Source organism: Mauremys mutica, chromosome 2 (genome assembly GCF_020497125.1).
Source record: "Mauremys mutica isolate MM-2020 ecotype Southern chromosome 2, ASM2049712v1, whole genome shotgun sequence".
Lineage (NCBI taxonomy): Eukaryota > Metazoa > Chordata > Testudines > Geoemydidae > Mauremys > Mauremys mutica.
Window position 1 is genome coordinate 158,837,283 of NC_059073.1, and position 14,214 is coordinate 158,851,496.

At 43.0% G+C, this 14,214-nt stretch overlaps 1 protein-coding gene across 2 annotated transcripts in view; it reads right to left on the minus strand.

Annotated features, from left to right (window-relative positions):
* Positions 1-14,214, minus strand: part of TRIO (trio Rho guanine nucleotide exchange factor) — a 452,008-nt gene that overhangs the window by 202,047 nt on the left and 235,747 nt on the right. For both annotated transcript variants that reach the window (XM_045004406.1, XM_045004407.1), the window contains exons 12-13: positions 5,774-5,943; positions 2,573-2,747 (exon numbers count right to left, since the gene is read on the minus strand). In XM_045004406.1, the coding sequence (XP_044860341.1) occupies positions 2,573-2,747; positions 5,774-5,943 (345 nt within the window). The remainder of the gene's footprint in view (positions 1-2,572; positions 2,748-5,773; positions 5,944-14,214) is intronic.

The window sequence follows — 14,214 nt, forward strand, 5'->3', positions numbered from 1 at the left end:
TAAGGAGCCAGAGGCAGTGGAGAGGAAGAGCTGGGCTATAGTAAAAGGAGGTTGTGATGGGGCATCTGCCCCACACTGGGAGAAAAGAGGCTAAAAGCAGCCCTAGGGAGGATGCGCGGGAGGCAGCCAATCACAGAAGGGATTATAGGAGCAACCAATCAGGGCCAGGCTGGCCCATATAAGAAGGGCAGCAGAACAGAGCAGGGAGAGTCACTCCGTGGAGCTTGAGAAGGGAGGAGTGGCTGCCTTGTAGGCAGAGGGCAGCAAGCACCCTGCGCAGAGCAGTGCTGCAGGCAGAGACCCAGGGAGCTAAAGGCAGCTCCTGGCAGGCTGCAGGGATCTACAGACTGAGGGCAAGGAGGGTGCTGGAGCCACTGAAGGAAGGGGCTAGCCCATGGACTGCAGTTTGCACTGAAGGAAGTGGCTGGACAGTACACTGCAGGTTCCCCCCTTCGGGGGGATAGAATGTGTGGCACAGCTGGAGGGCAGTGTCACTGAAGAGGACGCCGTGGTCCTGGGAGTGACGTGGATTCAGGAATAGAGGGGACAGCGCTAATTCCCCAGACAGCCAGCAGGAGGTGCTGCAGTGGTGAGGCATGCCCTGTCACAGAGGTGCTGTGAATTTTTTTTTTTAAACAAATGTCATTAAATGCTGAAAACGTCATTAACAGAAAGTTACGGCTGCCTGGTGTGCCTTGTACCTTTCCGGAAGGCGGAGAGTGGCTAAACCTAGTGAAAACCAGGAAATACAAAGTTAAGGTCCACACCACTCTTGCAACACAACTGTGACTGTTTCCTCTCTGAGGATACTCTGCCTTCATAGATACTGCACAACTCTTTGGGAACAGTGCACATTGGCACTCTAGGACGAAGTGTAACACCTTTCCTTAGCTAAGGCAAAACTCAGGTTTAAGTCAGATGTAGCAAACAGAAGCTGCCTGTACCTGGCCTATACTCAAACACTGAGCCTACTGCACATAAACCACCCTTCACTCTTGCCCTGAAGATTCCTTCTGAGACATTGCCTTCACGTAACCCTCAGTAAGCCCTTGAGACCAGTGAGGTATGTCAGTCCCTATGTCAAACAGTCACCTTTGAGCACCTCTATTGACATGCTACCAAACTCAGTGCTGAAATGAGGCATATTTGATTCCTCGAGGTACACAAGCACCTCTCTACTCATCACAGATCTGACAAGCTGCCCCAACAAATTGCTCCACCATTCAGAACAGAAACACCTAGCACAATAACTATAGCTAGAATGCATGCAGATAAATACTGGAATTCAGGTGTGTGGAGCACAATGCAAACAATGGCATGTTCTTAGTTTTCCCTCATATCTCCTATAATAGATACACAGATATTTAACAACAAAATATAACGCAGGCCAGAGAATTTCACCCAGTTACTCCTGCATTAGGCCTAACAGTTTTGGTCTGACTAAAGCATCTTCCAATAAGATTCTTGATTTGAAGACATGAAGAGACTGAGAAACCACCACATCTCAGTAGTTCGTTAACCTTTGCACCATCTTTCTAGCCATTTCTCATGGCTATTGCCAGCTCCATAGGGCAGAGTTAAGGTTGCACTGTGGAGGTTGGCATGAACCTTAACTCTTCAATTCTTTGTTTTCACAGGTTTAAATTTAGCCACTCTCCACATTCAGGCACCACTGGTCAGCCTTAATTCTGCATTAAGTTTCTGAGAATTTTTGTGTGCATTTATAGTATCAAACAGCAGTTAAAAAACAAAACAACCCAAGCTGTTTTGTTTTTTTAAAGGATACATGATTAACCCAGCAGCATCTTTGAAAGGCCATTTTACTAACATATGGGGAATCTAGATTAATTTGATATGTAAAGTTACTTAAAATACATATAGCCAAAAAGCATTCACACCAATAGCAAGTATTTTCATCCAAATGTTGGCCAGTCCACAAGCTGCTTGCAAGTTTGGGCAGGTTTTGCAGTAAAACTGAATGGGTGGCTTTTGTTATTTTAAATGCTATGGAAAAGTGTGGGGGGGTGGGTGGGGGGGGTGGTTTGTTTTAGTTGCAGCCGCTATGGCTTTCCAAGAGCAGCAAAAACAGCCATTCAGAAGCACTCTTGAGGTTTAATATATCTGCAACTGAGAATCTGGTGTGCAGAAGAGGAAGAAAGGACGGTTATAACTACTACTGAATAGCATTAAGGTAGTGTTTTTTCATACTCAAGCTCTTTACAATGATTTCATCCTCTACACCCCGTGAAAAAGTCAGTTTGATAGCTTAACGCCCCATTTTATACACGGATTAACTATAGCAGCAAGATTAAGTAATTTGCCAGTGGCCACAGTATGTGTTTATCAGAGCTCGGATTAGAATGAAGGAGTCTTTAGCTTCCAGTTCTACACTCAGGCCATGGCACTCCCATATTTTGGAGGAAAGCAAATCCGTCAGACCATTCAGGTAACAACTAAACCAGTGAAATCATTATTTTCATATGTCTGATTCAAAATACATCCTTTTTAGTGTAAATCTTCCCATAGGGCTAAAACAAATTTAATTAATGTTATGCACACAACAGAGACTCACATCTATTGCATCTCTCTCAAATATGCGTAGCTGCAGGAAGAGTTCAAGCTTGATCTTGCGTTCCTGAAAAAGCTCCTCCATCTGAGACTGGGCCTCATCCAGCTGCTGCAGCACTGTCTCGATGTGATTGATGGAGCTGTTGTGAGGGGTCTTGTTACTAGAAATGGCAGAATCCCTATTGAAAGTGGAAAGGAAGGAAAAGGGGTATTATGAAAAAAAGCAACAGGAATTGGATTACATACAGTCAACTGTTGAACGTGCATGACAAAGCTCTTTAACTAAAACCATTAGTATGAACAACACTAGAGGAAGTTGGCCTTGTTTCAGCAAATAAGGGCCTTTGATAAATTATTAAAATTATGCTGTAGTAATTGAATAAAGCATCAGGATACTAGATTAATTTCTTTTTCTGCCTCAGTGTTCAACATATAGGCATGTTCTTGTTTAATACATGTATTCAACAGGGCCGCCCAGAGGATTCAGGGGGCCTGGGGCAAAGCAATTTTGGGGGCCCCTTCCATAAAAAAAGTTGCAATACTATAGAATACTATATTCTCGTGGGGGGCCCTGTGGGGCCCAGGGCAAATTGCCCCACTTGCCCCCCCAGCCCACCCTGGGAAAAATAAAAATTGAAAAACCTCCTGCATCTCGGCACAAACCAGTTTTGAGAAAACTTCTTTACAAGGTATCACTGGTTCTCAGCATCAGCTAGTGCTAAAAGGCACTAAAGCTCATTAAAAGGGTTGGACAAATATTTTCCGTCAAAACTTTTTTTGGATCGAAAACTAGGGGGTTTTAAAAACCAGAAAAAAGTCACAGACGATGTCTGCTTTCCTTCAAAAGTTGTGGTGGGTTTTTTAATTGAAAAGCTGAAATTAGTCTGCCAAAACCTGAACATGGTTTGCGGTTTCAGAAATGTGTGGCCAAATATTTGCTGCTTGCTGTGTTTGATTGTTTAAAGAAACAATAAAAAAATTCTGAAAAATCCAAAACTTTTGAACCACCTCAGCTTGTGACCAAACACCTGAGCCCATCCAGTCAGAGATTTTTCCAGGTTTCCGATACTCTGCTGGCTTCCTTGACTCATATCTGTCTGCATAACTTTGGGTTCATTTAGGTTAGAACATAAGAACGGCCATACTGGGTCAGACCGAAGGTCCATCCAGCCCAGTATCCTGTCTTCCAACAGTGACCAATGCCAAATGCCCCAGAGGGAGTGAACCTAACAGGTAATGATCAAGTGATCTCTCTCCTGCCATCCATCTCCATCCTCTGACAAACAGAGGCTAGGGACACCATTCCTTACCCATCCTGGCTAATAGCCATTAATGGACTTAACCTCCATGCATTTATCTGTTTCCTCACAAACTGGAGATGGTTACTTTGGGTTTGTCTTTAGTATAGCACACTCCACGAACTGAGCATTTGAGCTTGTTCCAGAATCTGGGATGAGCCTATGTTGTGAAAACTGAAATGCTCAAAATAGCACATGCATGTGAATGGACACAGGGAGCTAAAATTAAATTAACCCAGAGGTTCTCAAACTGGGGGTCGGGACCCCTCAGGGGGTCACGAGGTTATTACTGGGGGTTGCGAGCTGTCAGCCTCCACCTCAAACCCCACTTTGCCCCCAGCATTTATAACAGTGTTAAATATATAAAAAAGTGTTTTTAATTTATAAGAGGGGGTCGCACTTAGGTTTGCTATGTGAAAAGGGTCACTAGTACAAAAGTTTGAGAACTACTGAGCCTCTGGGGAAATGCAGGGGGAGGGGAGTCTCCCTTGGTAGGGCTGGGAAGGAGGTAGGTGGTGTAGGATGGATATTGATCTTCTCATGTGATCCCTCCCCCATGGCTCTCTTGGCTCTATCACTATTAATCTAAAGTGGCTAATTTTAAATGAAGCTACCCCCACAACCACCACCCCAGGACCCCACCCCCCACTAATGCCCCCTGTCCCCTGACTGCCCCGACCCCTATCCACCCCCCGACGAGTCCTGGCAGACCCCCGGAATGCCCACGATCCAGCCCCCTGTTCCCCGTCCCCTGACTGCCCCCCCCAAACCTCTGCCCCCTTCCTGTCCCCTGACTGTCCCTGGGACTCCCTGCCCCTTATCCAACCCCCCGGCCCCCTTTCCGTGCCGCTTATCCTCACCTCCCCCCTCTCCCGGAGCCTCAGTGCACCACATCCAGGAGCTGCCCTGGACAGAGCTAAAGCGACGTGGCTCCAGCGGGACCTGAGCTCCCGCCACTCAGCCACAGCTTGCTGCCCCGGCCCCTTACCACGCGGCTCTAAGCGGCAGGCGCTCAGGCCCCGCTGGAGCCATGCCGCTTTAGCTCTGTCCAGGGCCGCTCCTGGACACAGCATGCTGAGGCACCAGTGGATGGGGGAAGGCAAAGGGGAGCCTCAGAGATTCTCGTGGGGGCCTGGGGCAAATTGCCCCACTTGCCCCGCCCCCGGCGGCCCTGGTATTCAATCTACATTCTATTTGTGTCAAGATTAAAATTTAAGCCCACATAAAACTTTTCATTTTGAAAAGGAAATGAGACATGATGACTACATACTTCGTTGTACGCTGAATTACATGATTCAATTTTACTTGAGCATAAAGCCAAAAAAGAAAAAGAGGAAAAAAAAACCACCACCACCACAGATGAGGTAACACCCACTTCTGCAGAATACAGAAAGTGCCCAAGGATTTATTTAAGCTACCGGTAATGGACAGGACCACACGTTCACGTTGCCTCTACAGGAAAAAAACCAATCACGTCACGTGCTAACATTCAAAAGAACTTCAAGTGTCAGTTTAAAACAGTCTCTTTAGAGAGGGCTGCCGCTGAGAGTTCAGTAATTCTTAAACATGTCATGCCACACGGATGCCTCTGCCTGATACCCCGCTGACTCATGTCACATAGAGATCATTTATGGAGGCTAACTCTCCTTTATGCGAAGGGAATGTTTGTGAGCCTAACTTCCTGTAAACAAAGGGTTAGATAAGATCTGCACAGAATGAAATACATCTAATAGTACTGCTTATACTCGCCCTTCCCCCCACAAAAAAATCAAGAGGGTAATGATCCATTATATGGGGGAAGTATATGCGGGAAGAGGCTTAAGGAGAAATATCCCCAATGCTTTAAAACACAATGTTTAAGAGATTTAACACCAACTTCTCTTTAAAAACAAAAAAAAAAGCATTACCTTAGTTGCTGTATAAGATCCTCCCCTTCCTTGATGACATTGACTGTAACCTGTAAAGTGGTCTGTTGCTGCTGGCCAAAGCGTTTGATCAAGTCTTGTACAGCCTCCACAGACTCTGCATAGACATCATCGAGCAGCTCTTTTTGTAACTCCTCGAGCCATGTCCATAGCTACAAGAGAAAAGAAGTGAATGCTGGTGTCAGGCAGACACTACCTCGTATGAATCTCCTTGGGAGAAGCAAACAGATGAGAAAGCCCACGAGATTTGCTTCTGTTTATACAAAATTCAGTTCTCAATGTTAAACAAAAATTGATGAACCCATATCAGGCAGAAGGTGTTCTCATGCTGGAAAAACAAGTGGAGTTTTATCCATGCTGCTATGTTACCCTCTTTCCCATTCTCCTACTACATCGTATCGGAGCGACCAGCACAGAATTCAGAGTCAGTCCCATCTGCAGCTCTGTGAGGTAGTCACTGGGAGGAAAATGCTATGGTAACACTCCCTGAGAGAAGGAAGGAAGGAAGGGAGATGTATCTCAATAGCTAAATTTACACTGCTGAGTGACACATACATAAAAGGTACATGGCACTGAGCAGTGGTCATGAAAATCAACAATAGCAGTCAAAGGGGTACATCAAAGATGTGTTTTCAGGATTTATTCTGTAAACCCTGTGAGACTCTTCTTTTTTTCCTAGCCTCAATGCAGAACACAATCTCAGTTAGCGTCCTATGGAAAATATTCATCCGCTCTCAGTATGTCACCTATTTAGCTATGGCAATTATGCTGTCCACTTACTCAAGTATAGCACCATACTAAATCCAGACAGAGCATATAACTTGCAATGCCAACTGGCTGAATTATTCATTACAACTAATTTATCCTATAAACTTCCACCTTTCCATCTTTGTACTTTTTCAGCAAGCAGGTTTAGAAGCCTTTTTGCAATTAATTTTCACAACACACTTTAACCTGTAAATAACAAATCACTGAGTATTTACTATTGCGTAGTATTATTGGTTACTTAGGCTATGGCTATACTGGAGGGCTTACAGTAGCACAGCTGCACTGATGCAGCTGCGCCACTGTAAGCTTTCTAGTGTACCTGCTCTAAGCCTGTGGAAGAGAGCTCTCTCATCAGCTTAATTACTCCAGCCCCCATGAGCGGCAGTAGCTATGTCGGCCTGACATAATGCTGTCTGCACCAGTGCTTAAGGCTGCATAAGTTACGTCGCTTGGGAGGGAGTGGGGGCTAATTCACAGCCCTGAGCGACATAATTTATGTCAACTTACGCTGCAGTGTAGCCATAGCCTTGGATGATGTGGTATTCTGTTCCCTGACTGGATGAGTCAAGCTCTTAAACATGAGTCTCGCTTCACAAATTATCCACTAACATTTGCAGCTACCGGACATCTATTGTACAAATGACCAAAATACTGTTCAAAGAGGCTGAGAACTCACTTCTGGTGTGAATACTCCTGTGAGTACTTTTTCTTGTTAGTACATGAGACACTTAGTGTGATGCATAAAACAACTTGCAAGTATCTTGTTTACCCAGATCATCCTCTCTGTAATTTATCATGACCTCTCAAATTTTTGTGTCTGAACTTCATATGTTCATGAAATCTGGTGGGTTATTTTTTTTTTTAATAATTTGATTTTATTTACTATTTCCAAAGGGAAAAATAATTCCTATTTGAGTTCCCTCAAGAAAGAATTAAGATCTTACTCCAATTATCTTTGAACGGTTGCTTTGATATACAGTATGAACATTACCTGTGATTTTCTCTAAAACCCTGAATATGACTCTGAACTATAATGCTGTTGGAAACTGATGACATTAGGAAGCAAATTTTGCTTAATTTCAAGACATAAGAACATAAGAACGGCCGTACTGGGTCAGACCAAAGGTCCATCTAGCCCAGTATCCTGTCTACCGACAGTGGCCAATACCAGGTGCCCCAGAGGGAGTGAACCTAACAGGTAATGATCAAGTGATCTCTCTCCTGCCATCCATCTCCATCCTCTGACAAACAGAGGCTAGGGACACCATTCCTTTACCCATCCTGGCTAATAGCCATTTATGGACTTAACCTCCATGAATTTATCCAGTTCTCTTTTAAATGCTGTTATAGTCCTAGCCTTCACAACCTCCTCAGATAAGGAGTTCCACAAGTTGACTGTGCGCTGCGTGAAGAAGAACTTCCTTGTATTTGTTTTAAACCTGCTGCCTATTAATTTCATTTGGTGACCCCTAGTTCTTGTATTATGGGAATAAGTAAATAACTTTTCCTTATCCACTTTCTCCACATCACTCATGATTTTATATACCTCTATCATATCCCCCCTTAGTCTCCTCTTTTCCAAGCTGAAGAGTCCTAGCCTCTTTAATCTCTCCTCATATGGGACCCTGTCCAAACCCCTAATCATATTAGTTGCCCTTCTCTGAACCTTTTCTAGTGCCAGTATATCTTTTTTGAGATGAGGTGACCACATCTGAAAGCAGTATTCAAGATGTGGGCGTACCATCGATTTATATAAGGGCAATAATATATTCTCAGTCTTATTCTCTATCCTCTTTTTAATGATTCCTAACTTCCTGTTTGCTTTTTTGACCGCCTCTGCACACTGCGTGGACATCTTCAGACAACTATCCACGATGACTCCAAGATCTTTTTCCTGATTTGTTTTGTAGCTAAATTAGCCCCCATCATATTGTATGTATAGTTGGGGTTATTTACAATATGCTAGTAATGCTGCAATACCTAGCAAAATTAAGGTTTTGATTTTTCTATTTAAGCATATATTCTAAGACCCTTGCCTATAATGTTGCTGTCAGACAAAAAAGGTTCACTAATATCCAATGAAAAATTAATTTGACAAAATATTTGTATGAAAAATAATGAAAAATTACAATTTTGGATTTTTAAAAAAACCAAACGCACAGCTTTTCTACAATTATAATTAAAAAACTACAATACTCCAACAATATTGTTTTAATTTCATTATCTATGTATTACCTTAGGTATATCTTAAAGTAACGCCAACAACTCAGTTTTCACATAGCTGCACAGTTACTGAGACTGGGCCAAACTCATATCCCTCCGACACATGTGCAACCCTATCATTTACAATAGGAATAAGAGTACAAAACAGCACAGGTTGGCTCATTATCTGTTCCTTATGACTATAGTCATTTATAGACAACACCGACTATTCATTTAAGGAACAAAGTTCAAACTGGTAAACCAAACCAAATGGACCGAATGTGTAGTGGACTCCTTGAACCCAAGCAATTCAACCAACAGTGCTTACAAAATGTTCCAGACCATAAGCAAACTTTATCAAGTCCAACAGAACACAATACAGTATTTACATGGGATAATTCTTTCCATTTTCACTTAGGAGTCCAAGTCTCATTCAAAGTGAAAAGGGACTTAGGATCCTGTCACTTCTGAGAATAGGACTTAGGCACTTTTGAAAACTTTGCCCAGGTTCTATTCCCAAAATAAACAGTCTAACCCAGGGATCGGCAACCTTTGGCACGCGGCCTGTCAGGGAAATCCACTGGCAGCCGGGCCAGTTTGTTTACCTGCCGCATCCGCTGGTTCAGCCAACTGCGGCTCCCACTGGTCGTGGTTCGCCACTCCACAACAATGGGGGCTGCAGGAAGCGCTGAGGGATGTGCTGGCCACTGCGTCCCACAGCCCCCATTGGCCTGGGACAGCGAACCGCGGCCAGTGGGAGCTACGATCGGCTGAACCTGTGGACACTACAGGTAAACAAACCGGCCCGGCCCGCCAGGGGCTTTCCCTGACGGGCCGCGTGCCAAAGGTTGCCAGTCCCTGGCCTAACCTAATAGTCCTACATGTAAAATATTTTGTCCCTGGAATACACCTGCCTGTGATAGCTGATTCCAATATTCTTAATCCTTGAGACAATTTTTTCCACGCTAGGTAACTAAGGAGTCTGATTTTCAGAAGTGTTGGCCATGCATGAAGTGTTAAAGCTCTCTGTAACCCATGGGCCTATAAAATGTTTGGCTCCTTGCTCTCCTATGGGCGTCTGTTACCCAGCCCACTGGTCAGCTGATGACCCCTCTGAATTTGTGTCCTAAACCAGTCAAGAGCTACCCCGCTAGCCTGCACCTCTCAAGCACCCCAATTCTCTGTTCCGAATCCACAGAGAACCATGTTTCAGAGGACTCGGTTACTGGGCTAAAGAGGTCCTGGCAGGGTGAGTTGAGGCTTACTAATGCTGAGCTGGCTCTGCACTGCCTGCCTGCATGAATTATTTTAATTCAATAGCTTTCTCTAGGAATTGCTAAGTAGATAAGAGAGTACAATCTCAATACAATCCTCTTCAGCTGCACCTCTCTGCTATAACGCCTTATCAGCCTCGGAGCTCACAAACAAAGCTGCAACTCCTGGATCTTTGGCAGATGAACGTTACACCAACTTAAAATTTCTCCATACATAAATATAGTAAGGTCTCAGAAACATCTGCTATATCAAGCACGTCTCCTGTGCAATTTCTTTCCTAAAATCTTCGGAGCATGTGATTAGTATTTGAGGATGGTTATTAGTATTTTTAAATGAGGTTATTCACTGCAATATCCTGGCAATCTAAATATTTCCATGATTGACCTAACCTCCCAGCTATCGCTGACACTGTACAGCCACTGAAAGGCTGCAATTACATAAGACACCACAGAAGAACTGCTCTTAAGTTATTTTGTGAAAGGGGAGAAAAACGACTGGTCGTTAACCTATGCCATGATATTCAAGCAATTTTTCAGAACTATTTGGAATTTCTTTCCATCTCCTTGTAATTTCATTACAATTTGCATAGTTTTACCTTAGAAATTAAACAACTTAAAAAACAACAACAAACAAACAAACAAACAAAACAAAACTGACGACTCCCTGGCCTGGACTGAATGACACAAATGCTAACACAATACCCATTTAAAAAACTGTCAGTTTACCTTGCATGGTCTTGGCCATCCGCACAGCGCTACAATATCTGTGTAACAAACACTGTAGAGTGTTTGTTTAAAAAGCTATTTCCACAGGAATTTTAAAGGGTTATAGAAACATTCCCAAAGGCCTTCTGTATTTGTAAAGGCTTCTTCTTTCAGAGCTAGTATCTGATAAGTGTCCTTTCAATTTGTAATTTTTTAAAAGGACATAGGTAACTTAGGAGCCTATGCCAAAGTAAATTAGGCATTTCAGGAGCTTAAGCCCTATGGCCTTTCTGTGAGACTTGAGATTCTAAATATCTAAGTCCCTTTTAGAAAAGGGATTTTAAAATCAAAAAGTGCACAATCTGATGCTACCATTGCAGAGATGAATATTAAAAAGAGAGGAACATACTATTTGACCATATTTAAGCAACTTTATTATTTCAATATTTTGTGTAAATTGTTTGAAAACACGTTTCAACAGGACTACATTACCATGCACTAGGGAGTTTTTAGTGGGTCCACAAGCGCCAGTTAGTGCATAATACGTTAGTGCACACTAGAATTTATATCCCTCTAGTGCAGACTAACACACTGTTCAGACAAGCCTTAAGTGTTCTTCTCACTTCTTCTTCCACCATAATTTCCCCCTCCCTCTCATAAATTACAGTCATACATTTCAAAGTTTGGGACAGCAGGGGTTTTCTGCATTGTGTTTTACGTTTAGCTCACGGTATTCCCTCCCTCCCCGCATTCCCGAATTTTGGCCTGAACGCACATCAGTTTGCAATGGAAAAGGTGACAAATTTGTATTGAAGTGAAGGGAGGGAGAGAAAGGAGTTGATTAAGCTGTTCTAAAAAGCACATGCCACATACAGCGCAAAGGCTTTAACTTTTTAAAAATTAACTTGACAGGATATTCACAAGTGTTACGTGTAAAATGCCAAAAATAAATGTTTTTAAACCCACCGTCCTCTACAATCTGTGTTCACCTCTGATCTGTATTTCTACACTTTACTCCAGTTATTGAGATGATTTGTTTGCTGCACTTTGGCACTGCTACAAACACCTGGTATGGCCATTACACCATTTTCCTCCTATCATGGATGACGAGGGATCCATTTAATTATGTATTTGCATAGCAGCATGTGGAAGAATGACGAGTGCATAGACACCTACACATACAGCACTCATCTTTCAAACGGATATTTGTATCCCAACCCCAAAGGTTGTTTTACTCACACCCTAGTGCTAAACCACACCTTGGGAAATCATTAGTGGAGCTTGCCACTGATTTCTGCATACAGACCTCAAACTAAACCACTACTCTTGTAAACAAGTTTTTTATTATTCGTGCTGTCCAGCCACAAGACCTATTTCCCCAAAACATCATTCAGACCAGTAACAGGTTGTACTAGTATTAACATAAGACTATGAACATATGTTTAGTAATTTCTCTTCCATATCTGAATTTTATTTTGCAGTACTTTGGCACGTGCACTGGACAAATCATCCCATTGAAATACAGACTGTTACTTTCCAATTCAGTCCTCAAACTCGGTAGTTCTTATTTGCTTACTTTGCAAAGACAAAGATATGGTGGTTCCCATACTTAGTAGAAAAACATACCTAGTGTGTAATATTGCACATGCTGCTGTGCTGTAATTGTTAGCAAATGCTAACTGCAAACCCTGAGCACCTGAAATTGAGCCACTTACCCCAGAGGTGAGACCCATTTATAAGAAAGTGGTGGCTAAAAACACAGGGGCAACATTTTTCTAAATCTCTCAAACCAGTGAGAGGAGCAATTGAATGCAAATCAAAATATGGAAAGGGCAGAGAAAATGGGGACTGTGGAAAGTGTACATATAAAATAAGCTTTTTATTCAACTGAAATGCACACCAGAAAATTACACTTAAAATACTGTGCATAATTATAATCACGATTTCTAATAAATGTACAATGCTCATGCCAATGTAGCAAGAAGGATATTTTGGCTTAGCACATTTTTATCTTCCATCTGTTTTGTGGCATCATCTCTGCATTCCACACCCTGATTTGAGAACAAGCAACATGCCACTGAATTGAGAAAGCAGTGCTCCTCTGAGAAGGAACACAGAACAAAAACATAAGCCAACAAAAGAATAATTTCTCTCATACTTTTCTTATGCATCCTAATTTTATCCTGAAAATACTAGACACTCAAATAGGAGAAGTTTGCCTTAATCTTGCCCCAGTAGTTTAAATTGTATATGTTGCAAATGAAGAGCTAATTATGTCTGGATTTATTGAATACTCATTTCCACTTCTCCCGTTTACATATGTTTAAAAGTTGACTAGATTAGGGCTTGGTCCATACTTGTGAGTTACCTCAGCATAGCTATGCCAGTCAGGAGTATGAAAACCCCCACCCTGACTGACATAGCTAAGCCAACAAAACCCCTGGATAGATGCAACTTTGTTGATGGAAGAGGGGTCCTGTTGACACAGCTAGCATTGTTCCGAGAGGTGGTGTTCCCATACTGAGAGAACATTCCTGTCAGCGCAGGCCATGCCTACACTAGGGGGCTATGCTAGCATAACTGTGTTGATATAGGCTCTGTAGTGCAGACATGCCCTATAACATGACATTTAACTTTAAAAAAAATTAACAACTACATAACCAAGCCTTTAGGGGATAGGTAAAAAGAAAACAAGCATCCACAGAAACGACTGTTACACTGCAGAGGTACAACAGCAAAACTTATCCAGAGGGGAAAGATGTAAATGCCTGAAAAGACAGAAGTTGTGTAGCAAGAAGTCAAATAGCATCTAGAGGCACAGAGGCAACATTCCAACACATCTGGGTTGATTTGTCAGAATTCCTGAGTTGTGAATCACAGGCAAGTCTGTCCTTTGTAAATCCCCTCTTCCCCAACATTCCACATCGTTCATTGTTGCCGCCACTGAGTCCACCTAGATACTTTATAGCACTTCAGCCTCTCTTTTTGGTGCAAACAAATAGATACTGCAGAAAAAACGGTTACCTACTTTTCGTAACCGTTGTTCTTCGAGATGTGTTGTTCACGTCCATTCCACATTAGGTGTACGCGTGCTGTGTGCACAGACGTCAGAAACTTTTTCCCTTAGCGGCTCCCGTCGGGTTGGCAGGGGAGCCCCCTAGAGTGGCGCCTCTATGCTGGTGCATATATATCTCTGCCGACCCGACCCCCCTTCAGTTCCTTCTTGCCGGAGACTCCAACAGAGGGGAAGGAGTGTAGGAAGTGTAATGGATGTGAACAACACATCTCCAAGAAAAACAGTTACGAAAGGTAGGTAACCGTTTTTTCTTCTTCGAGTGCTTGTTCACATCCATTCCACATTAGGTAACTCACAAGCTTACCATGGGAGGAGGGTACGGATCATGGAGCAATTGATTGGAGAACAGCCCTGACAACCGCCGCGTCATCTCTGGCCTGCTGGTTGACTGCATAGTG